This window comes from Nicotiana tabacum, chromosome 17, assembly GCF_000715075.1.
Source record: "Nicotiana tabacum cultivar K326 chromosome 17, ASM71507v2, whole genome shotgun sequence".
Taxonomy (NCBI): domain Eukaryota; kingdom Viridiplantae; phylum Streptophyta; class Magnoliopsida; order Solanales; family Solanaceae; genus Nicotiana; species Nicotiana tabacum.
Genome location: NC_134096.1, coordinates 50,764,159 through 50,787,786, shown reverse-complemented (window position 1 = coordinate 50,787,786; position 23,628 = coordinate 50,764,159). Strand labels below are relative to the sequence as shown.

General features: G+C 41.4%; 1 protein-coding gene across 1 annotated transcript; it reads left to right on the top strand.

The window, feature by feature from the left end:
• The first annotated feature begins 2,809 nt into the window (after positions 1–2,809).
• On the top strand, positions 2,810–3,688 carry LOC142171844 (uncharacterized). Its single transcript, XM_075235548.1, has 2 exons — positions 2,810–2,940; positions 3,139–3,688. The coding sequence occupies exons 1-2, from the start codon at positions 2,810–2,812 to the stop codon at positions 3,686–3,688; spliced, it is 681 nt and encodes a 226-aa protein (XP_075091649.1).
• Positions 3,689–23,628: the final 19,940 nt, after the last annotated feature.

The following is a 23,628-nucleotide window of genomic DNA, read 5'->3' as shown; positions in this document are numbered from 1 at the left end:
CACGCAGTATGGTTGGTTCCCACTGATTGTGAGAGGATTAGAAGGTTCAATGATTGCCTCACATATCAGCTATGGTTACTTATAACTAGGGAGAGGGTATCTGGTGCTACTTTTGATGGGGTAGTTGACATTGCTCGCGAGATAGAGATGATTCGTACCCAGGAACGTGGAGAGAGGGAGGCTAATAGGCCTCGTCGTCTAGGTGATTATAGAGGTGTTCCTTCAGGGGTTTAGTTTTACCGCGGTAGGGGTCGTTCTTACAGACACGCTCAGACGGGTCGTCCAGCTCATCGTGGTGCATTAGCTAGCCACAGTTCTTACAGTGCTCACTCAGGCTAGTCTTCATTCAGTGCACTATTAGTGTAGAGTTCTCATCATGCCTCGTCCGCTCAAGCTTCTACAGGTAATTCCTCGGATTATCAAGAGCAGCAGTTCCGTCAGAGGAGGGGTTGTTTCTAGTGCAGGGAATTTGGTTATTTCAAGAGAGTGTCCTAGGCTGTTGAGTGGGGCTCCACAGCAGAGTCCTCAACTGACGGCACCAGCACCAATAGTTCTACCACCCGCCCAGCCAGCTCGAGGTGGGGTCAGGCAGCTAAGGGTCGCCCAAGAAGGGGAGGACGATCAGGTGGTGGTCAGGCTCGATTCTATGCTTTTCCTGCCAGGCCAGATGTTGTTACCTCAAATTCAATGATCACATATATTGTTTCAGTGTGCCACATAGAGGCTTTTATATTATTTGACCCTGGTTACACTTATTCATATGTATCATCATATTTTACTCATTATATGGATATGCCATGCGAGTCCTTAGTTTCACCTGTTTGTGTATCTACACCGGTGGGCGATAATATTACTGTAGACCGTGTGCATCGGTCGTGTGTGGTAACTATTGGGGAACTGGAGACTAGAGTTGATCTCTTATTACTCGGTATGGTTGATTGATGTGCCGTAGAATTTTGGCACATTTGATACTAATTACATAGACTTTAGCTTATCTTTCAATGCATTTTTAGTTAATTCTTATGAAGTTTTGGTGTTTTGAAGTGCATGAGGTTTGAGGACCCAAAAACATGGAAAAGAAGTCAAAAAGCCACAAAAGGGCAGAAATGATGCAAGTATGCGGTCGCATAAAGCATATGCAGACTGCATAACCATCGCATACTGAAGCAGATTTTTGGTTAACTAAAGAGGAGAAAATGCGATCCATTATGCGGTCGCAAAACGATTATGAAGACCGCATAGTAATCACATAACTGAAATCAAGAAAGCTAAGAAGCACTTCTGTGGAGGAATATGCGGCCACATAATGGATATGCGGACCGCATAATTGAAATTCAGTCAACAGTTGGGTTTGGAGACATGAGATTATGCGATGATTTCAAAGAATATGCGGACCGCATACGTGATATGTGACCAGTATGCGGTTGCATAAATCTCTGCAGGGTTATTTTTGTCCAATTTTGGCTCCGACTTTTAGCCCACTATAAATATATTTATGAGGGGTTTTGTGGGGTATCTAGGCTGAAAAGGAGACTATAAATATATTTAGTGTGTGCTTTACTTTACATATTTTTCTATTCCATCACACTTTGCTTGGTGTGCTAGGTAAACATGGCCGAGTATAAGGAAGAAGAGAATCCTTTTGCGGATATCAAGGAATACATTGCGGATACAAACGCTATTGTCCCTCCGCTAGTTGATGCTGCTACCTTCAAAGTGGAACATGGTTTAATCTTAATGCTTAAGGTGGAGGGATTATTCAGAAATTCCATGATGATCCAACACAACATCTTAGAAACTTCTTGGGTGTGTGTGCGATGCATAAGCAGAACAGTGTGACAGATAATGCCCCGAGACAACGGGTATTCAAGTACTCATTAGCTGGAGAGGCGAGGAAATGGATCCAAAATCTACCTCCTCATTCCATACACTTTTGGCCTGAAATCGTCCGTGCTTTCTTATCCAAATGGTTCCCACAAAGTAAGAAGTCCAAGTTTAGAGATAAAATCTTCTTCTTCAAACAACTACAACTGGTAAACACTTACATGAGGCATGGGACCGTTTCAAGCTATACCTAGTGAGATCGTCGAATCATGGTTTTCTGGATGCAATCTTGTTGGAGAAAGTTTTCATGGGTTTGGATCCATTGAACCAATCAATAGCCAAAAGTGCGGCAGATGGGTCTTTCATGGACAAAACATTCCCAAGGATTACACAGATTCTAGATAATATGTCTGAGCATAACCAAGCTTGGCACTCGGAAGATACCACAGGTGGAATTGCATACAGTACTCCCTCACTGACCAGCATGATTAAGGAGAACCAAGAGAGAGACCAAGTTATTGCTGGGCTTTCCACTGACATTAATGTATTTACCAAGATGTTCATGGAAAGTCATACTAAGAAAGTAAATATTGTGGAAGATATCCAACCCATGGTGAATCAAGAGTGCGAGGAAACAAACTATGTCCATAATTCTCAAGGTGGTTATCGCCAACAAAATCAATGAAGGCCTAACCCGCATGGGCAAGGCCATCAACAGTGGCACAATGATCAAGGTGGATCAAGTTAAGGTAATTGGATCAACAACAACAACAACTATGCAAACCGGAGTTCAAACCCCTATGTTCCACCAAAGGGGCAATACTCTAACTTCTCGCATTATAAAGAAGGTTCTTCAAGTGAGTCCAAGTTGGAGGGAATGCTTGAAAGAATATTGCAAAATCAAGAAAGAGGTGACACTACAATGAAAAACATGGCCTAACTTGTGGGGTCACACACCGCATCCATACAAAAGCTAGAAATACAAATGAGAGATTTGTCAAGAGAGAAAAATCCAAAGCTAAATGACACACTCCCAAGTGACACAATTACAACCCTAAAGGTAACGGGAGTGGTCAAATTTCTCATTGCATGGAAATCACCACGCGAAGCGGGAAGGTACTTCAAGGAGAAAATGAACAAATTGTTGGAGTAGATGATCTTGAGCAAGAGGTTGAGGTACGAGGTGAAGTGCCGATTGTTGATGAAGTTTAAAAGCTCCCAAAAGAAGTAAAAGTCCAAGACGCACCAAAAGGTGAAAGAGGCACCAAAAGCTCTAGCACAAATTCCTAGACCTTCCCCTCCGTTTCCTTAAAGACTTGCTAGGAGGGTTGATGATAGCAAATTTGAGAAATTTTATGACATTCTCAAGAAATTGTTGGTGAACATACCATTTGTGGAAGCCTTTCAAGAGATGCCGGGTTTTTCTAAATACTTAAAGGACTTGATAACCAAGAAAAGAACCACCAAGAATGAAGTGGTGAGTGTGACTCACCGGGTTAGCTCCATTATTGCAACAACCAACGTTAAAAAGAAAGAAGACCCGGGAGCATTCACCATTCCATGCACTATTGGCTTGCGAGATTTTGAAAGGGCTCTTTGTGACAATGGGGCTAGAATTAACTTGATGCCTCTTGCAATTTACAAGCAATCAGAGTTAAGCATGCCCAGACCTACAAGCATGAGGTTGCAAATGGCCGATCGTTCAATCAAAAGACCAGCGAGAATTGTTGATGATGTCCTAGTCAAAGTGGGAAAGTTCCTCCTTCCGGCCGATTTTTGGATCCTTGACTGTTCCGTTGACAAAGAAATACCTATCATCTTGGGTAGGCCATTCCTTGCTACCGGAAGAGCACTTATGGATTAGGAACGAAATGAAATAAAGTTTTGAGTTAATTATGAAGAGGTCAACCTCCAAGCAAGTAAGGGTATGAAGTTTCCACATGCATATGAAGTCAGTCATTGATGTTTTTGATGAGGTAGAGGACGAAAATGAAATGAAGATAGAAGAAGAATGCCTAGGTGCGGCTTTGGCGGCGATATTGGTAAATTTTGATGGTGAAATCATGGAGGGGTACATGGAATCTATGAATGCATTAGAAGGTTGTGGGTCCTACACTTACGCACCAAAGAAGCTTTCTCTTGACTTAGAGAATATAGCCACTCCCCCCAGCAAATCCTTCAATTATTGAGCTGTCACAACTTGAACTCAAGCCACTTCCACCACACTTAAGGTATAAATTTCTTGGCTCTAATGATACTTTAACGGTAATCATTTCTTCTTTGTTGAATGACGTGCAGGTAGATCATTCATTGAATATACTAAGGGAACATCGACAAGCCATTGGGTGGACAATAGCGGACATCCGAGGGATTCCCGCCAGAATCTGTGAGCACAAAATATAGTTGGAGAAAAGAAAAAAACATAGTGTGGAGCATCAAAGAAGATTAAACCAGTCCATGCAGGAGGTGGTAAATAAGGAAAGCATCAAGTGGTTAGACGCCGGGGTAGTCTACCCCATTGCCGATAGTTCTTGGGTGAGCCCGATGCAATGTGTGCCAAAGAAATGAGGCATGACCGTGATCCAAAATGAGAAAAATGAGCTCATCCCAACAAGGACTGTGACCGGATGGAGAGTTTGCATGGACTACCAGAAGCTCAATAGTGCCACTTGCAAATACCATTTCCCTATTCCTTTTATTGATCAAATGCTTGATTGGCTAGCGGGAAGGTCATTCTATTGCTTCTTGGATGGATATTCCGGCTATAACCAAATCAACATTGCATTGGAAGATCAGGAGAAGACAACATTCACATGCCCATATGGGACTTTTGCTTTTAGCCGGATGCCATTTGGTCTATGCAACGCTCCGGCTACCTTCCAACGGTGCATGGTGTTAATTTTCTCGGACATGGTGGAAGATTTTCTAGAGGTGTTTATGGATGACTTCTCTGTAGTGGGTGATTCCTTTGAGCATTGTCTTGACAACCTTAGACAAGTGCTCAAAAGATGTGAAGAAACAAACCTTGTACTAAACTAGGAAAAGTGCCACTTCATGGTGGATAAGGGAATTGTTTTGGGCCACAAAATTTCCAAACAAGGCATAGAGGTTGATCGAGCAAAGATTGAAACTATTTCTAAGCTTCCTCCACCCACTTCAGTGAAGGGTGTCCGGAGTTTTTTGGGACACGCCTATTTCTATAGGCGTTTTATTAAGGACTTCTCAAAAATTGCAAACCCCATGTGCAAGCTCCTTAAAAAATATGCTACGTTCGTATTTGATGAAAAGTGTCTCAAAGCATTTGAGGAATTGAAAGAAATCTCACCACGACACCTATTATTATCATACCAGATTGGTCTCTTCCATTTGAACTCATCTGTGACACAAGTGGTGTAGCTATTGGGGCGGTGCTTTGACAACGACATAACAAAGTCCTTCATCCTATCTACTATGCAAGCAAGACACTCAATGGTGCTCAAATGAATTATACTGTGATCGATCAAGAACTTTTTCCCAGTGTCTATGCTTTTGAAAAATTTCGGGCCTATTTGTTAGGATCCAAGGTGATAGTGTACACTGATCATGCTTCTCTTCGCTATCTTATGGAAAAGAAGGATGCCAAGCCAAGATTGATTCGATAGGTCCTTTTGTTGCAAGAGTTTGACTTTGAAGTCAAGGATCGAAAAGGGACAGAAAACCAAGTTGCGGATCGCCTATCTAGGCTTGAAGAAGTAGGGAGGCCAAAAGAGAACTTTGACATCAATGATGCTTTTCCAGATGAGCACATATTGGCATTGTCAGACATATTCGCTCCTTCGTATGCCGATATTGCTAACTATTTGGTTAGTGACCTTGTCCCTGATGGATTGGAAACGTATCAAAAGAAAAAGTTCTTGTGGGAGTGTAGGCAATACTATTCAGAGGATCCCTTCTTGTTTCGTATTTGTGCCGACAACATCATTCGGCGATGTGTTCTGGAAGATGAGGTAATTCCAATTCTCAAGGCATGCCATGACTCCCCGGTTGGGGGTCATCATGGAGGAAATCGAACGGTCGTAAAAGTGCTTGAATGTGGCTACTATTGGCCATCGATCTACCATGACGCGAATCAAATGGTCAAGGCTTGTGATCAATGTCAAAGGCAAGGATCAATCTCTAAAAGGCATGAGATGCCTATGAATTTTGTAATGGAGGTCGAGATCTTTGATGTGTGGTGGATTGATTTCATGGGTCCCTTTGTGAGTTCTTATGGCATGAAATATATCTTAGTGGGTATGGACTATGTCTCCAAGTGGGTTGAGGCAATCGCCTTGCCCAATAATGAGGCAAGGAGTGTGACCGCATTCTTAAGGAAGAACATATTCACGCGGTTTGGTACTCCCCGGGCCATCCTTAGTGATGGTGGTTCTCATTTATTCAACAAGGCTTTCACCAGGCTGCTCGAAAAGTATGGCGTAAAGCACAAGGTGGACACACCTTATCATCCTCAGTCGAGTGGTCAAGTTGAAGTTTCCAACAGGGAGATTAAAAACATCCTAGCAAAAACTGTCAATGCAAACAGGACCGACTGGTCAAGGAAGCTAGATGATGCGTTGTGGGCATATCGCACTACATTTAAGACTCATATTGGCACCTCACCATACCGGTTAGTCTTAGGTAAGGTGTGTCATTTGCCCATGGAGCTTGAACACAAAGCCATGTGGGCTCTGAAAAGGTTGAATCTTGGTTGGGCTGAAGCTGCTAATCTGAGAATGACACAACTCAACGAAATGAAAGAATTCTGTCTCCATGACTATGAGAGTGCAGCCATGTATAAGGAACGAATGAAGTTTGTTTGATGACAAGAAGATCTTGAAGTGGGAATTCAAATCTGGTGACTTGGTCTTGCTCTTCAACTCGAGACTCAAGTTATTTCCGGGAAAACTCAAATCCAAATGGTCTGGCCCGTTCAAAATTGTGAAAGTATCCCCTTACGGTGCTATTGAATTAGAGTCGGAGAACGGACTTCGAACTTTCAAAGTAAATAGACAACAGGTTAAGCATTACCTGGGCACAACAGGAGACAAGCACTTGGTAGAGCAATTTGCTCTCAAGGATAGTCCAACCCCCCACCACTAAGTAGCCCAAAAGGGACCAACATAGTCGTGACGCGACGTTAAATCAAGCGCTTCTTGGAAGGCAACCCATGAGTGATAACATTTGTTTCTTTAGTTGTTAGTGTTGAATAGGTTGACGTGTGTATTAGAGTGCAGGTAGCCCAATTTACCATAAAACAGGGTGCAAGGACTAAAGCAAGTGAATAAGCAAAAAGTGAATCAAGGGTTTGCGACAACTATGTAGTCGCATAATGACTTTTGAACAGCATAGTGGTCGCAGACACGGTCAGAGAATTTGGGGAATTAGGATCTGCAAAATGCGGTAAGGGTTCAAGTTCTGCGATCCGCATAGTAATTATGCGACCGCAGAATGCATCGCAGAATGGAGGTAAATAACCCAGCTCTAAAATCATCGCATAACACATATGCGACCGCATAATGTGTTATGCGACTACTTGCCCAACGCAAAACGTCCAGGTATAACTCCCTAACCCTTCGCATACTGTCAATCCCACTCACACATGAACACTTCACAACTCTCACAAAATCAAAAACACAAAAACAAAAGAAACGAAAGAAAAGCCAAAAACATTTTAATCACGCACACAGATCACATATCAAGGATCAGAATTAAGGAATTTACCTCGCTCATAACTCAGATTTCATCTCCGTCTTGCTCCGATATCTGGTATGTGACTATTTCCCCTCTTTCTTGTGAATTCATTACATAATGCCCATCATTTGAACTCCATATCTCATTTTTGTTCTCAAACATATGCGGTGGGTACCTGTGTGGGAATTTGGTGGTTAAATATTTGCCTGCGAGTGTTAGGAATTATGTAGGTGGGAGGTTTGGCCATTCTTGACCCAAGAAGATGATCTATGCTACCCGCATAATTGGTTTGCGGTCCGCAAAGTCATCGCAAACAAAACCCTAGAAGTCCTAGTGAATTGAAATTATGCGACAGTTTATGCGGTCGCAAAAGTGTTTTGCGGACCACAGAGCTACCAAAAACACAATTAGATAAACTTCCTTTCGTGTGTGCAATTATGCGATTCCTTTGCGGTCACAAAACCAGTTTTACGATGGTTTTTGCGATCGCATATTTCCTTAAGTCTGGGGTGTGAAATTCTGCGATGAGTTTGTGGTCCGCATAGTGGATATGCGACCGCAGAACCCATCGCATAAATTGTTCATCTCTGTTATTTTTCCACCACATGTTTTTTATGTTATGCAAAACACTAACACATTGTTTATTGCAAGAATGGCACCAAAGAAATCTATTGCAATGCGATCACCACCTGCTCGTGGAAAGAAAAGAGTTTCTCTGAGCCAGCAAGCACAACAGTCTAAACGTCAACGACCGGAAACCACCCTCAACACTTCTGAGCAATCCTCTCAGTCTAAAGAGGAGGGGGCACAGACTGACATCCTGCCATCAGTTGACCTACAAGCTGAAGCAAGGCGGAAGAGCGGGGAAGATTTGAGATTTGGGGTCCCAGGCTCATGGAACCTATACAAAGAGGAGATAAAAAAGAGAAACATTATCGAGGAGAAGCAGTTAAGCCTGAATGGTCTGAAAGAGAACTACCCTCACATAATTGAAAACATTCAGAAGAGGAAATGGGGATTCTTCACGGACGCCCTAGATGATTACAATGAAACACTTGTGAGGGAGTTATATGCTTCTTATGTTGCCTCAAGAAATGCTGAGCAAAGGCGGAATAGGATATTTTTGGACTCCGTTCTAGTTCGAGGGGTTCAGGTTCTCTTTGACGCAGACACAATCAATGATCTATTCTTTGAGGACTGGTCGTCAAGCACAACTGAATATGATGCAAAAGTAACCAACAAAGATAACGAATGTGCTTGGATAGCATCTGTCATAGAAAATGGGACCCCCTCCTAGATTAACCCGCGCCACAAGATTTACAAACGGGATCTCACCTAGGAGGCCTGATATTGGCTCAGCTTTGTGTTGCACCTGTCTGATGCCGACTAGGAATAAGACAGACATCAACATTGAACATTCCCTCATCATTGCATGCATCATGTCAGGCATCTCTTCAAGGAGTTGGGAATCAGGGCAAACCAAAAGCAAACCTCTCTTCCTTTCCCATGTTTGATCACGGCTCTTTGCAAAGCTGTAAGTGTTCCCCCTGTCCCGAAGCATGATCGTATAGATAAAGCTCTCCAGTGCACTAACATCATTCAAATAAGTGATGCAAGTATGTGGTCACATAAAGCATATGCGGACCGCATAACCATCGCAGACTGAAGCAAATTTTTGGTTAACTGAAGAGGAGAAAATGTGATTCATTATGCGGTCGCATAACGATTATGCGGACCGCATAACTGAAATTAAGAAAGCTGAGAAGCACTTCTGCGGAGGAATATGCGGTCATATAATGGATATATGGACCGCATAATTGAAATGCAGTCAAGAGTTGGGTTTGGAGACATGAGATTATGCGATGATTTCGAAGAATATGCAGACCGCATACGTGATCTGCGACCAGTATGCGGTAGCACAAATGCTTTGTAGGGTTATTTTTGTCCAATTTTGGCTCCGACTTTTAGCCCACTATAAATAAATTTATTAGGGTTTTTATGGGGTATCTGGGGTGAAAAGGAGACTACAATTGAAGGCATTGAATATTCCATTGTTTTGGAAGCTTTGGAAAAAATATTCTTGCACTTTTGTAAGCCTTATGACTTTAATTATTATTTTATCTTTGTATTTTAGTATGAGTGGCTAGTCTTAAATACTAAGGTTGTGGACCCTAAATGGGTGTAATATTAATGGGTGTTTACCATTGAATATATATATAATGGTTGGTTGATATTTATTCACTTCTCATTCTTCATTTATTGTTGGTGGTTGCAAACATTAACAAATGCCATTTTACTCTCTTTACTTGGAAAAGTGGAAAGACGACATTCAGAACTCGTTCTGGCTACTATGAATTTCTGGTGATGTCTTTTGGGCTAACCAATGACCCAACAACATTTATGCATTTGATAAATAGTGTATTCCAGCCATATCTTGATTTATTTGTAGTGGTATTTATTGATGATATTCTGCTGTACTTACGTAGCCAGGAGGAGCATGCACAACACTTGGGTATTGTATTACAGAGGCTGAGGGAGGAGAGACTTTATGCCACATTCTCTAAGTGTGAGTTCTGGCTTAGTTCAGTGGCATTCTTGGGACATATAGTGTCCAGTGAAGGAATTAAGGTGGATTCGAAGAAAATAGAGGCAGTTCAGAATTGGCCCAGACCATCTTTAGTTACTGAAATTTAGAGTTTTTTCGGCTTGGCCGGTTATTATCGTCGCTTCATGGAGGGTTTCTCGTCTATTGCATCACCTATGACTAAATTGACCCGGAAAGGTGCTTCGTTCAGGTGGTCGTATGAGTGTGAAGAGAGCTTTCAGAAACTCAATGTAGCATTAACTACAGCTCCAGTATTGGTATTGCCTACAGGTTCAGAGTCTTATACTGTGTATTGTGACGCATCGTGTATTGGTCGCAACGCAGTGCTGATGCAAGACGGTAGGGTGATTGCCTATGTGTCCAGACAATTAAAGGTACATGAGAGGAATTATCCAGTCCACGATCTTGAGTTAGCAGCTATTGTTCATTTCTGAAAATTTGGCGGCATTGCTTGTATGGTGTCCAGTGTGAGATATATACCGATCATCAAAGTCTACAACATCTGTTCAAACAAAAAGATCTTAATTTGCGGCAGCGGAGGTGGTTAGAGTTGCTTAAGGGTTATGACATTACCATTCTCTATCATCCCGGAAAGGCAAATATAGTGGCTGATGCCTTGAATCATAAGGCGGAGAGTTTGGGTAGCTTAGCATACTTACTAGTAACAGAGAGGCCTTTAGCCTTGGATGTTCAGGCCTTGGCCAACCAGTTTGTTAGATTGGATATTTCCGAGCCGGATTGAGTTTTGGCTTGTGTGGTTTCTCGGTCTTCTTTATATGATCGCATCAGAGAACGTCAGTATGATGTTCCACATTTGCTTGTCCTTAAGGACACGGTTTAGCACGGTGATGCCAAAGAAGTCACTATAGGAGATGACGATGTATTACAGATGCAAGGCAGGCTATGTGTGCCTAACATAGATGGTTTGCATGAGTTGATTATCCAGGAAGCTCACAGTTCACAGTACTCCATTCATCCAGGTGCCACGAAGATGTATCAGGATTTGAGGCAGCACTATTGGTGGAGGTGAATGAAGAAAGATATAGTTGGGTTTGTAGCTCGGTGTTTAAATTGTCAACAGGTAAACTAGGAGCATCAGAGACCCGGTGGATTACTACATAGACTTGAAATTCTGGAGTGGAAGTGGGAGCGTATTACCATGGACTTCGTAGTTGGGCTCCCACAGACTTTGAGAAAGTTTGATGTTGTTTGGGTGATAGTAGATCGGTTGACAAAATCTGCGCATTTTATTCCAGTTGGTATTAATTATTCTTCGAAGCGGTTGGCTGGGATTTATATTCGCGAGATTGTTCGCCTAAACGGTGTGCCAGTGTCCATCATTTCAAATCGGGGTACGTAATTTACCTCACATTTTTGGAGAGCAGTGCAACGAGAATTGGGCACACATGTTCAGTTGAGTACAACATTTCACCCTCAGATGGACGGACAATCCGAGCGCACTATTCAGATATTGGAGGATATGTTACGCGCTTGTGTCATTGATTTTGGGGGTTCTTGGGATTAATTTCTGCCACTCGTGAAGTTTGCTTACAATAATAGCTACCAGTCGAGTATTCAGATGGCTTCATATGAGGCTTTGTATGGGAGATGGTTCTGGTCCCCGGTGGGTTGGTTTGAGTCAGGCTAGGATAGGCTATTGGGTACTGACTTAGTTCAGGATGCTTTAGAGAAGGTCAAAGTGATTCAGGAACGGTTTTGCACGGCACAGTCTAGACATAAGAGTTATGCCGACAGGAAGGTTCGTGATGTTGTTCACATGGTTGGGGAGAAGGTTCTGCTCAATATTTCACCCATGAAGGGTGTGTTGAGGTTCGGGAAGAAGGGCAAGTTGATCCCTCGGTATATTGGGTCTTTTGAGATACTTAAGAAAATTCGAAATTTGGCTTATAAACTTGCTTTGCCACCTAATATATCGGGTCTTCATCTAGTGTTCCATGTATCCATGCTCTGAAAGTATGTCCGGGATCTGTCTCATATTCTGAATTTCCGTACAGTGCAGCTGGACGATAATTTGACTTATGATGTGGAGCCGACGGCTATATTAGACCAGCAGGTTTGAAAGTTGAGGTCAAAGAACATAGCATCAGTGAAGGTGTAGTGGAGAGGCCAGCCAGTCGGAGAAGCTACTTGGGAGATTGAGCAGGAGATGCGGAGTAAATACCCACACTTATTTGAGACTCCAGGTATTATTCTAAACCCGTTCGATGACGAACGTTTGTTTAAGAAGGGGAGAATGTAACGACCCGACCAGTCGTTTTGAGTATTATAACATCATTCCCCTATTTACTGCTCAATTTATGCTTTACAATATTTTTATGACTTACCAGATTAGTTGGTTCGGGTCCGGAAGGAATTCAAAGTGAAATGAGACACTTAGTCTCAAAAATTAAAAATTTAAGTTAGAAAAGTTGACCGGATATGGACCTATGTGTAAAAGATATTGGATTTAAATTATGATAATTCCAATAGCTCCGTATGGTGATTTTGGACATAGGAGCATGTCTGGAAATTTTATTTGAGGTCTGTAGTGGAGTTAGGCTTGGAATGCCGGAAATTGAATGTTTGGGAAGTTTGACCAGAAGGGGGAGTGACGTTTTGATATCGGGGACGAAATCCGATTCAGAAAATTTGAATAGGTCCGTTATGTCATTTATGACTTGTGTGCAATATTTGAGATCAATCGGACGTGATTTGATAGGTTTCAGAGTCGTTTGTAGAAATTGGAAATTTCAAAGTTTATTAAGCTTGAATTGGGGTATGATTCGTGGTTTTAGCATTTTTAAGAGTTCGACTAAGTTTGTATGATATTTTAGGACTTGTTGGTATATTTGGTTAAGGTCCCGAGGGGTTCGGGTGAGTTTCAGATGGTTAACAGATCATACTTTGGACTTAAACAGCTGCTGAAATTTTCTGATATCTGTATCTTATTTCCTTATATGCGATCGCGTGAATGCGTTTGCGATCGCGTAGGCTTAGTTGGTCAGTAGAGGTTTTGTGCTTCGCAATCGCGTGGGGATATCCGCGATCGCGTAAGGTTAATTGAGGCCCGTTGAGTTTTGTGCTTCGCGATCGCGTGAAAAATAATGCGATCGCGTAGCTTAGAGATTTTGTGACTCGCGAACGTGTGAAGAATGTCGCGTTCGCGTAGAGTAAGTGGAGAGGAGGTAGAAGTCACACGTTTTGTGCTTCGCGATCGCGTGGATGAGTCCGCGATAGCGTAGGTCTGTGATGTTGTGCACCGCGATCGCATGGAAAAGTCCGCGATCGCATAGGGTTAAATCTGGGTTGTGGGAAACTTTTCTTCGCGATCGCGTGGGAATGTTCGCGACCACGTAGAGCAATTAACTAGGTAGAGAATTTAAGTTCTGAAAATGGAATTTTCCATTTTTAACGATTTTGAGCTTGGATTGAGGCGATGTTTGGGAGATTTTCAGAGGAAGCAATGGGTAAGTGTTCTTAACTCAATATTGGTTAAATTACCCGAATCCATGGTTGTTTTTATCATTTAATTGGTGAATTAAGTTGGAAAGGTTTGAAAACCCTCTTGGATAAATTTGAGGATTTGAGGGCTGAATGGTTATCGAAATTTAGTAATTTTGGTATGCTTAGACTCGTGGTTGAATGGGGGTTCATATTTTATAACTTTAGTCGAGTTCCGAGATGTGGGCCCCACGGATGATATTTTGAGCTAAATTTTAGATTTTTATGGAAAATTTGTATTTTCTTGGAAAATTTGTATTTTCTTATGGAATTAATTCCAATAAATTTTACGGTAAAGGTCCAAATATGCCCTCATACTATACAAAATTGAGCACATTTGCCCTTCGTTAATAGTTTAGATCAAATATGCCCTTACCGTCATATAGTTGGTCCATATATGCCCTTAGAGTTACACAGTAAGCTCATATATGCCCTTTTCGAAACGAAATCCACCCAAACTAATTAGCTTTTTCATTAATTGTATTAAAGTGTATTACAAACACTATTTCCTTTTTATTAGTACTTTGTTTTCTTTACCTTTCTCTTTTCTTTCATTTTTTTTTCTTTTCTTCTCTTTTTGTTTTCCTTTTTCTTTCTCCTTTATCCGATTTCCTCCATTACTGATGTCTTCTCCATTTTCATCACCAATTTTACTTAACAAATCTCATAAATTCCAATTACTAAGAAAATTCTCCCATAAGAATATTTTTATATATCATATGTTTTTCAATTTTTTAATTTTTACTGAACATATATTTAGTTCTAAAAATTTAACATAGTAAGATTGAAATAATATTTATGTAACAAAAAATCCGAAAATCCAACAAAACCGTACAATCCAAACCGATATAATTGGCTTGGTTTGATTTTGATAAAAAATCGAACCAACCCGTTCCATGTACACCCATAATTTACATATATAGTTAATAAAAAAATAGAAAATGTCCAGCTGAAAAAAGACTAATAACTCAAATTTATAACACTACAACTTGAACTCTATGCTTTTAATAATTAAATTATCTTTAGGGAAACAATTGAAATATTTTTGGTCTTTTGAGTATTGTTAAAGGTTGAAATATTTTTATTATTTTAAATTTTAAACCATAATTTTTTGAAATAATTTAATTTCATTTATTTAGAGGGCCAGTGAAATTGAAACTCGATTACCTTATGGGAGAAGTTTCTTAGTAATTGGAATTTATGAGTTTTGTCAAGTGAAATTGGTGATAAAAATGAAGAAGACATCAGTAATGGAGGAAATAGGATAAGGGAGAAAGAAAAAGGAAAAAAAAAAGAGAAGAAAAGAAAAAAGATGAAAGAAAAGAGAAAGATAAAGAAAAAAAGTACTAATAAAAAGAAAATAGTATTTGTAATACACTTTAATACAATTAAAGAAAGAGCTAATTAGTTTGGGTGAATTTCATTTCGAAAAGGGCATATATGGGCCAACTGTGTAACTCTAAGGGCATATATGGATCAACTATGTGACGGTAAGGGCATATTTGAGTTAAACTATTAACGAAGGGCAAATGTGTAGTATGAGGGAATATTTGGACCTTTTTGACTCAAACGAATTATTTGTGACTAGATTCGAGGCATTCCGAGGCCGATTTGTGAGACAAAGGCATAGCAGAGTAAAGAATTTCATGTTTTGAGGTAAGTAACAGTTATAAATCTGGTCCTAAGGGTATGAAACCGCGAAATTTGGTATCATGTGATTACTTTGGAGGTGACGCACATGCTAGGTGACAGACGTGTGGGCGTGCACCGAGGAGATTGTGACTTGGTCCGTCCCGTGAAAACTATAAAGTTGAATAACTTGTTGTTAGCTATATGCTCTCTATGTGTTGTAGAAATTTGACTATAAACCATGTTAGAAACCATGTTTAGGCTACATGTTGGTACTGTTGGGACCCACAAAGATCGTGTACATGTTGAACTATCTGCTTAATTGTTGTTTTGTACTCAGTCACAGTTTACTTGATTATTTTCTCCCATTCTCTATTGTTCATCATTGATGCATCGTATCATTGTTGTTTGGGTTGATTTTCATAACTTGTTGAGAGCCCGAGAGACTGGAGAGAATTGTGACTGAGCGGAGCCGAGGGCCTGATTGTGAGATATTATGTTATAGCACGTGAGTTGTCCGTGCAGCACGTGAGTTGTTCGTGCGCATCGAGATATTTATACTATGACACGTGAGTTGTCCATACAACACGTGAGTTGTCCGTGCAGATTATAGCGCTTGGGCTGTAGGAGCCCCTTCGGAGTTTATACACCCCTAGTGAACGCGGGTAACCATTGAGTGTGAGTGCTGAGGGCCGAGAGCCGAGTGGTTGAGCTGTTGTGATGAGTTGGGTGACGGTTGCCTGAGAGGCTGTACTTGCTTTGCATTTGTTGTTGTACTTGGTTGCTATCTGTCATTGTTGTGAAATCTCTGAAGGATTTATATCCGGATTACATGAACTTGAACTGTATAAAATTGATTTGACTTAAATTGTCGGATTTGAAAGCATGTCTATTCTTTGCTGTAATTACTGAAAGTAAACTATAGTTGTGTAGCTCGTCACTATCTTCAGTTCTTTATTTATTATTGTTACTTGCTGAGTTGGTTGTACTCGTACTATACCCTGCACTTCGTGTGCAGATCCAGGTGTTCCCGGACATAGCGGGTGTTGATATTTTTGCACAATTGATTTTACGGAGATTCTGAGGTAGCTGTCGTGTTTCGTAGACTTTGCCTCTCCTTCCCTATCTCCTTGTTTACTGTATTTGGTCTCAGACTATTACATGCCGTATTTTCCAAACTTGTATTCATAATAGATGCTCATGTACTCGGTGACACCAGGTTTTGGGAGTGTTCGTATAAGTATTTGTGGGATTTTATATTGTATTTAAATATTATATTTTCAAACTTAAAGAGAAATTGTGATTTATTGAGATTATCGGTTTGCTTAGTATCGAGATAGGCGCCATCACGAGAGGTTGGGATTTTGGATCGTGACAATATACTGACAATATATATAGTTTAGCTTATTATAACAACTTAATTACAATTTAGATTATCAATTAATACTTAACATAAAGATTTACATGCTAACAAAATTAGTGATAATTGCACTGTTGGAGGGTGTGGACTGCTGAATAAAAGAAATTCTGCTGCCGGCGATGATATCAAAATTTAAGAATAAGAACCACTACTTCTACAATTGAAATGAGTTATATAAAACTTAGAAGGATTTGAGAGGCTACAATCTTGGATTATATTTTCAGACAGCTAAAAAGTTGAAACTTCAAACCTAGAGCTTACTAGTAATCCCTTACGTGCGTTACTTGCTTTCTTCGTTCTTCCATTAACTTAATTCTCCGCATTATATTCAACCTTGGAGAGATTTTAGCATCAGTAGCACGATTTATTGTTTACCAGTAGTCCAGTACTCGTTTAAAAATGGAAAAGTAATAAAGTCGTGTGATATTCTATTTTTTCCACCCTTTTCGATAACATAAAATACTTCTCAGTGTTAATAACACTTTTGGATGTGACAGACTCATTAGCTCTCAGTTAACTACTCCAGTTTATTCTGTGGGTTTCAGAATCTGGTTAATGAGTAAATCTGTACTTTAAAGCTGAAATTTTAATGCGACATGCATCCAACCTTCTCTTTTTGGGAACCTTCAGTCATATGCAAATATGACTACAAAATAAACCAATAGGAAGTGCCAAACGAAAACCTTTTTCTAAACGAAAGAATGACATTGTTTTTTTATTATTCTTGTTTACCCGAAAAATGGATAGAGTTGAATTTATACGCAGTTCTGAAGATATATGGTACAACTTAACACAAAATGCAAGGATAAATAAAAATGTGAATATAGATTGGAGAAAAAGTAATCTAGACAAGGCAATCACGAACAGTGAACCTTAGGATTTAACAAAAATAGAATCAATCTAAGGAACTGTAATGATCACTCTTTCTTGTAGAGGAAATAATACTTTTGTTATAGTGTAAATCTCAGAAAAAGATCCTCCTACAGAAATGATAACCAAGCCCTTCTATAATGGAGAGATTTGGCTCCAAGTATAATAAAATAAATATTCAGTGGGAGACCCATGATAAATCAATTTTTCCATAATTTCTGCCAGGATTCCCTCTAGTGAGATTACAACGGTTTTTGTCTGCGAGCTCGATCTTGCTTAGAATCCTCGATTTTGGTTCGAGCTTGATTTCGGCTCGAATTTGTGATCTTGGTTTAAGCCCGACCCCGGTTTGAGCCCTTGAATTGATTCCAGGTCGATGTAGGTTAGTTTTTGGATTATCAGCACGATAGGTCTACCCGCGTCATAGTTCGATTCTTGTTCGAGTTTGATTATGATATCGATCTCATCACGGACCGGCCTCCCCGGGTTCTAGGTTAGTTCGTGCCCCCTTCGGGATCTTACTTTGATACACCACCCTTCGAACCGTACCGGACACACCAAGGCTGAAATCTATTTCGACCGTATACAGATAGTCCCCTCGTTTCTCAGAAAGAAATATGGCGAGAAACGATATAATTTTCAACAGCTCGATCGGATTATATCTTGTCACTTCCATCAGGTTCGACCATGACGCATATGGTAGCTATCCCATCGGTTTCGTCTTTCAAGGCATTTAATGCATGTCAGGCGGTGGTCGGCCACTGCTGATAATGAATCGTCGTCGCTTGAACCTATAAATAACTCTCACTTTTATCTTTTACCATTTTTACACCTTCTATCTTCTAAAATCACTCAATTTCTTCGTTATGCTCTCCAACTTACCAGGAAAGTTGTGATTTCTTTCCGAAAGGACCCCTAAATTCTACCAAATCTCCATCAATTTCTTCTACTCCTTACTTTTGAATTCAAAAATGGCAAAAACATCGCAAACCGTTCCTCAGAAAGAGAAAGCTTCCTCTTCACAGTATGTCGCCGATGAGACACCGGCGGAACCACGGCCAGAGGAGTGTGTCCCCGGGGTGTGCGTCCTTACTTCAAATTTTAAAGTTGATAAAGGTCCATCGGTCCCTGGCTGGTGTGAGCCGGTATCGAGGTACATGTGTTCGATTTCTGAGAAGCACCTCGATCTGTTAAAGAAGGACTGCAATTGGGGCGAAAAAGAAGTGATAATACCTACCCCTAACTAAGATATCACTTCTTACGTGAAAGGGCTTTTGAACGTATATACTTACCCTTTCACTTTGGGTCCCCTCGATTCCGTCGTTATCGACTTCTGTCGATAGTATCAGGTAACCTTAGGCCAAGTCCATCCTTCTTTGTGGCGGATCGTTATCCTGATCTGATATTTCGTGACCAAAATCAAGGGGATGTCGTTCACCCTCGATCATCTTATCCAGCTGTACCGTCCCCGACTTTTTCGTGGAGGGTTAATAAAACTCCAACGTCGGGCTACCAAGGCTTTGTTCTCGAGTATTGACGAGGATAGGGACCGGGGTTGGATGAGCAGGTTCGTTCGAGTAAGGACTTCGAACCTGATCCCGACTGAAAAGATGCCCTTTTCCCGAGGAGTGGAATATGAAACGTAAGTGTGATCTTGTTGTTGCTTCTATTTTGTTCTTTCATTTATTCTCTTATCGACACTCCTCTTTTCGTGATGTAGCGGTTCCCGACCTCAAATATTAGGTACGGGCTCTTGTTTCGACCTCCACATACGCCGAGGTCTTGAGACCTCTGTCTAATGTTTCCCATATGCAGGTTTGGGTAAATACGTGGTCTTGAGACCTCTGTCTAATGAGGAGGATGTTTCGACCTCCGTCCCAAAGCCGGCGAAGGAAAATAAAAGGAAGAGAGCTTCGTTGCCCGAATATCCAAAACCGAAGAAGAGGACGGCTCGTAAGCCGAACAAGAATGTTATTCCTTTGACCATAGAATCCATTTTGCGCCTAAGGAATGAAGAAGAAGAAGAAGAAGAAGAAGAAGAGGAGGACAATGAGTCCACGATGGCGGTCCGGACGAAAAGAGCCACGATGCTTCATTGCCGGCTGGATCGATGATGCCCTATGGGGCTCCGTCTCGAACTGAAAATATACCGGAGAGAGGTTCTGGTAGAATACCCGAACTATCAGATGTCGAAGACGCCTCTCATCGGAGTCAACAGGCAGGGGTTACAATCGAAGAGCCCCTCGAACCCCTCCGAGCCAAGGGGAATGCTCCGAGCGAGTCACTTGGGGAAACAACGATCGAGGATTCATCTACCTTTCCCGCTTTTTCCGCAGGGGTGATTCGGGAAGCCCAAGCTCTGGGGGCCCTCGATCTAGACATGCCTCACGATGAAGAGGATCCGTTTCGTGACCTATTTACTGGTATCGAGGACGTTGTCGGTGCCGATGATGAATCAGATCTTTTTCATGGTTTGCGGCAGGCTTTGAACCAGGTGAGTCTTTAAAAATCTTCTTGTTGGTACTGCCTTTATGTTCGTTTTACATTAACTTTGCTTCTTGTTTCTTCGTAGGTTGCGGCAGTCCATCGAGAACAATGTTCTCGTTCCTAGAATGAGCTGCATCGATACGCGGCCTACCTAAACCGCGCTACCGACAAGAGGAACTCTCTCAAACTTTCCTTAGGGCACAGAGAGGAGGAAATAAAAGATCTCCGAGTCGAGCTAGCCAAGGCTTATCGAGACCAGAATGATTTGTCTGAGCAGGTAATGATGCTTTTGAAAACCTATGGGTTCGATACTGGAACGACAGCTAACATTTCGGTCTCACAGCTACAGCAAAAAATCGAGATGATAGGGAAGCTTCGTGAGGAGGTCGATGTGATAAGGATGGAATCCTTGCGGTGGAAAGAAAGTATGGACCGCTTTGCTGCAGAAAAAGAGACTGCTCGAGCCCAGTTATCGTCGTCTGAAACCCATCTTCAGAAAATAAAGGAAAAAGGCATGGTTCAAGCAAGAAGAATTGAGGAGCTTGAGGCTCGGTTGACCTAAGTACTAGCCAAGGCCGAATCCGATATTGAAACGGCAAAGGCTTATGCGGATGCGCTCGTGGCCGTCTATCGGGATGATGTTGAATCTCCCCAAGTCCAGGCAAGAGAGGCAGCCAAATTCGCCGATGGTCGGGCGCATTGGATCACCGAACTTGCTAAGTACCGATCCAAAAGAGAAACTCTCAAGGAGATCCATGCTCGCGGCTTCAATCTCACGGAAGAGATAAAAAGAGCCAAAGAACTCGAAGCTGATGTTGAAGCTCTGGTTTCCGATGATGATGACGTCGACAATGGGAGCAAGAGCGGATTCGAGAATGGGGGGAACCTGATAAAGAAGAGACCGCTCCCGTTTGAAAAGTTTTTTAGTTCTTAGTTTTTACGCTGTAACCACCCATGTAGATAAATTTTGTGTATAGGCATATATCTTCTTTCGTTGACTCGCTTTTGTTTCTGTTTCCTTTGATGCGAGGATTTTATTTGCCTTATGAATATTTTCATAATGTATTAAACCACTTAATCAAACTTGGACCTCATAGTCTCTGCAACCGAGCGAGCGTTTATTCAAACTTAGGGAAATGTATCCCTTTAGACTTATTAGTTGTCAACGATTCGAGCGAGTGTTTGCTTGTACTCGAATTAATGTAGCCCGTAGGCTTGGTCGAGTAAATGATTCGAACTCAAAATTAATGTAGCACGTAGGCTTAATAGCTGAGTGAGTGTTTGCTCAAACTCAAAATAAAAAATAGCCCGTAGGCTTGGTCGAGTGAATGATTTGAACTCGAATTAATGTAGCCCGTAGGCTATTTGGTCGAGTGAGTGTTTGCTCGAACTCGAAATAAAAAATAGCCCGTAGGCTTGATCGAGTGAATGATTCGAACTCGAATTAATGTCACCCGTAAGCTATTTGGTCGAGTGAGTGTTTGCTCGAACTCGAAATAAAAAATTGCCCGTGGGCTTAATTGAGTGAATAATTCGAACTCGAGTTAATGCAGCCCGTAGGCTTAATGGTCGAGTGAATGTTTCCTCGAACTCAAAATAAAAAATAGCTCGTAGGCTTGATCGAGTGAATGATTCGAACCCGAGTTAATGCAGCCCGTAGGCTTAATGGTCAAATGAATGTTTGCTTGAACTCAAAATAAAAAATAGCTCGTAGGCTTGATGGTCGCATTATATCTTAATTCTTCGCATGTTATTACACACCAGGGTTTGGGCCAACCTATACGAGCATGGCTCACTTCGACCATTTGGCTCTTTACAGTTTTCCTATCGGGACCCTATTGCTGTGAAGTAACTCTCTTGCGAGGCCTCGAATATTATTATAAATGTTGCACGACCAGTGGTTGCCTCATTAAAAACCTTGCCGAAAAACCCATTTGGGATAAAATCGGTCTAAGGGAAAAAGAGTGCAACACGTGCTTTCTGGCGAGCGATCTGTCCCTTGTTCGGACTTCTGCAGGGGTCAATTTCGAGATATAAATGAATATGGAAAGGTTGTACCTTAACAGTAGTACCGTTTTAGATGTGATACATTCTAGTTTCTTGATAACTGTTTGCTGTTAATAACGATGATCCTATACGACCCCTTTCTGGTGTCCTCGAGTACCTGATATTGTCCTTCCCAATTCGGTCATAGCTTCCCTTAATTCGGATTTCGGGTATTGATGGTAATTTTTCTCAACACTAAGTCCCCAGGCTTGAAATGGCGGAGCTTGGTTCTTCGATTATAATACTTTTAGATTCGCTGCTTTTGGGTGGCCATTCGGACGAGGGAAGCTTCTCGCCTTTCGTCCGATAGTTCGAGGCTTGTGTTCATAGCCTCGTTAATTGATTCTTCCATCGAGAATCAAAATTTGGCACTGGGTTCACCAACCTCGATTGGTATCAATGCTTCGAATCCATATAATAAGGAGAACGGGGTCGCCCCCGTACTGGATTTTGATGTTGTCCGATATGCCCAAAGGACTTCTGGTAGGATTTCTCTCCATCTCCCTTTAGCATCGTTCAACCTCTTCTTTAAGTTTTGAATGACAGTTTTATTTGTTGATTCGGCCTATCCATTCCCACTGGGGTGGTATGGTGTCGACAGTATCCTTCTTATTTTGTGGTCTTCGAGGAATCTTGTTACTTTGCCGCCAATGAATTGCTTTCCATTATCACATACTATTTCGGCAGGTATCCCGAACCGGCATATGATATGATCCCAAATAAAGTCTATAACTTCTTTCTCTCTTATTTTCTTGAATGTCTGTGCTTCAACCCATTTAGAAAAATAGTCAGTCATAAATAAAATGAATTTGGCTTTACCTGGGGTCGATGGCAGAGGGCCGACGATATCCATTCCCTATTTCATGAAAGGCCACGGGGATAGGACCGAGTGGAGTTGTTCTCTGGGCTGGTGGATCATTGGTGCGAAACTTTGACATTTATCACATTTACGAACAAATTCCTTCGTATCTTTGCCCATATAGATCCAATAATACCCTACTCTGATTATTTTTTGGACTAATGTGTCAGCTCCAGAGTGATTCCCGTAAGTACCCTCATGCACTTCCCGTAAGACATAATCGACATCCCCCGGACCCAAGCATACTGCCAACGGTCCATCGAACGTTCTTCGGTACAGTGTTCCATTTGAAGCCAGAGTGAATCGAGCAGCCTTGGTCCGTAGGGTTCTGGAATCTTTAGGGTCCACTGGGAGTTTTCCATTTTTCAAATATTCTATATACTTGTTTCTCCAATCCCAGGTTAAGCTTGTAGAATTTATTTTGGTGTATCCTTCTTCGATTACCGATCTCGAAAGTTGAACAACATTCCCCTAGCCTGTATCATCTACCTCGACCGATGACCCCAAATTCGCCAGTGCGTTGGCCTCATTATTCTGTTCCCGTGGCACATGCCGTAAAGTCAATTGTTTGAAATGGCGCAAAGTGATAAGTAGTTTATCTAAATACCTCTGCATTCTACCTTCTTGAACTTCGAAGGTTTTGTTTACTTGACTCACCACCAGCAAGGAATCGCAGTT